The sequence below is a fragment of the Penaeus monodon genome, chromosome 19 (genome assembly GCF_015228065.2).
Source record: "Penaeus monodon isolate SGIC_2016 chromosome 19, NSTDA_Pmon_1, whole genome shotgun sequence".
NCBI classification, from domain to species: Eukaryota; Metazoa; Arthropoda; class Malacostraca; order Decapoda; family Penaeidae; genus Penaeus; species Penaeus monodon.
In genome coordinates, this window is record NC_051404.1 from 39486256 (window position 1) to 39487983 (window position 1728).

A 1728-nucleotide genomic window follows, 5' to 3' on the forward strand; every position below is an offset into this window, starting at 1 on the left:
ACCCCAGGGTTTAACAGACTCTGTATATGACAGGTGCAGTGAGTACTGTGACAACAGACCTGTCAAATTTATTGAGAGATGATTAGACAAGCACAACATAGGAATTTAACAATTATTTAAATAAATTAAGATATCTGAAAGCAGTATTATACAAGGCAATACGTTTATATAATGTAAATTAAATAAATCTGTGTTGAAATAGAGAAATGCATTTAAAGTTTAGGAGAGTAATAATGAATTGTCATGACTTTATGACCTGCATGCCCAAAAACTTTTATGTAGGGTTAACACCCTGGGTGAGTTATTAGTTGCATGTCAAGGGAAGGCTGGACTTAGTCGTGAGGTGCCATTATTTATGACAGGAATGCAGAGACAGAAAAAGTAAGATGATTATTATAAAGACAGTGCATTACATATGAGACAACATTGTTAGATATAAAATATAATCTAGATGAAGCAAAGGTAACCCCAAAGTCAGTTATCAAAATCTAGGAATCAACATGTCAGTTGAAAGTCATGGCTTCTGTGATTCAAGCTGCATCAGTGGTCAACATACTAATATTATTGATTTTAATTTATGGTTACCAATGGTGAACAGAGTAAAGTGTAACAGTTGGAAAAGGTATGAATGAGAAAAAAATATTGAAGTTTGACAGTCACATAATAAAGGTGAAGATTGTAAAACTGACACTCGAATAATGAAAATTTACATCTTGCCTTGTCTAGGACGGGTATGACCATCAGTAAGATTGATATATTAAGTAGGAGTAAGCAGTCTCCAGGTAGTTTCCTACCAAAGTCAGAAATCCATAGGTAGTAAACCATGCCTTACAACCATAATGTTCTAACATCTCAAATTTAAAATGTCAGACAAAGATCAGCCATTAAAGTCATTCTCCTAAGGTGTCAAAGGCAGATAAAGACAACACATTGGGGAAACTTGGAGGTCTGTTTTGATTTATTTTCAAAAACTAATTGAGTTATTTACTACATATTAATTGCAACGTGTTATTTTAAAAATACACTGCTGATGATGTAATGACAAATGTAGAAAGTGCCATGTTTACATGTAAATATATTAAATGTGTAATATAATTCCCTTAATATATGCTAGAGTTATTGTGGCATGTATTTCATGGCATTGTTAAAATGAATTATCATCATGAGATCTTTATCAATGGAAATGTTTGTCCTGACTTGCAGCATTAGCATTAGTAAGTGACAGCAGCATGAGTCATAGATGAAAGCACTAAGAACAGCCATAGACTTTTTATGAACAGCATGTCAAGTCTTGTGTTGAGGCATTTAAATTTCCAGTTCTGAGTTTTAAAGAGAATAATTTCAGATAGATTTAGATATAGGAAGAGAAACTAGAGCATTAAGATTTTAGACTAGTTTTACGAGTAAGTTGAACAAAATTAATTCACAGGGCAGCACAAGAACTTAATCAGCTTTTGGGGAAGAAACGTTCATCAGAAGATGCTGATAAACAGGTGATAAAGAAAGCCAGAGCAGTTGCTGATGCATCGGAGACACAAATGAAGTGAGTATAAAATGTAATTGAAAGTTTTTATATAATGCATTTCTGGGATGGTTTTCTCCATAGAACATCAGAAGAGTTCCTCCTAAGATCAAAAAAGATGATGAGGTGACAAGATTGTTGTTTACAATTTAGAATTTAATATAGAAAGTCATGGAAAGGGGCACATAAGTTGATCATGTAACCTG

General features: G+C 33.2%; 1 protein-coding gene across 1 annotated transcript in view; it reads left to right on the forward strand.

The window, feature by feature from the left end:
- The window catches only part of LOC119585221 (exosome RNA helicase MTR4-like), a gene marked incomplete in the record, with an annotated part of 19057 nt that overhangs the window by 2872 nt on the left and 14457 nt on the right, over positions 1–1728 (forward strand). The window contains 1 exon segment of the mRNA XM_037933877.1: positions 1430–1543. Coding sequence (XP_037789805.1) covers positions 1430–1543 — 114 coding nt within the window.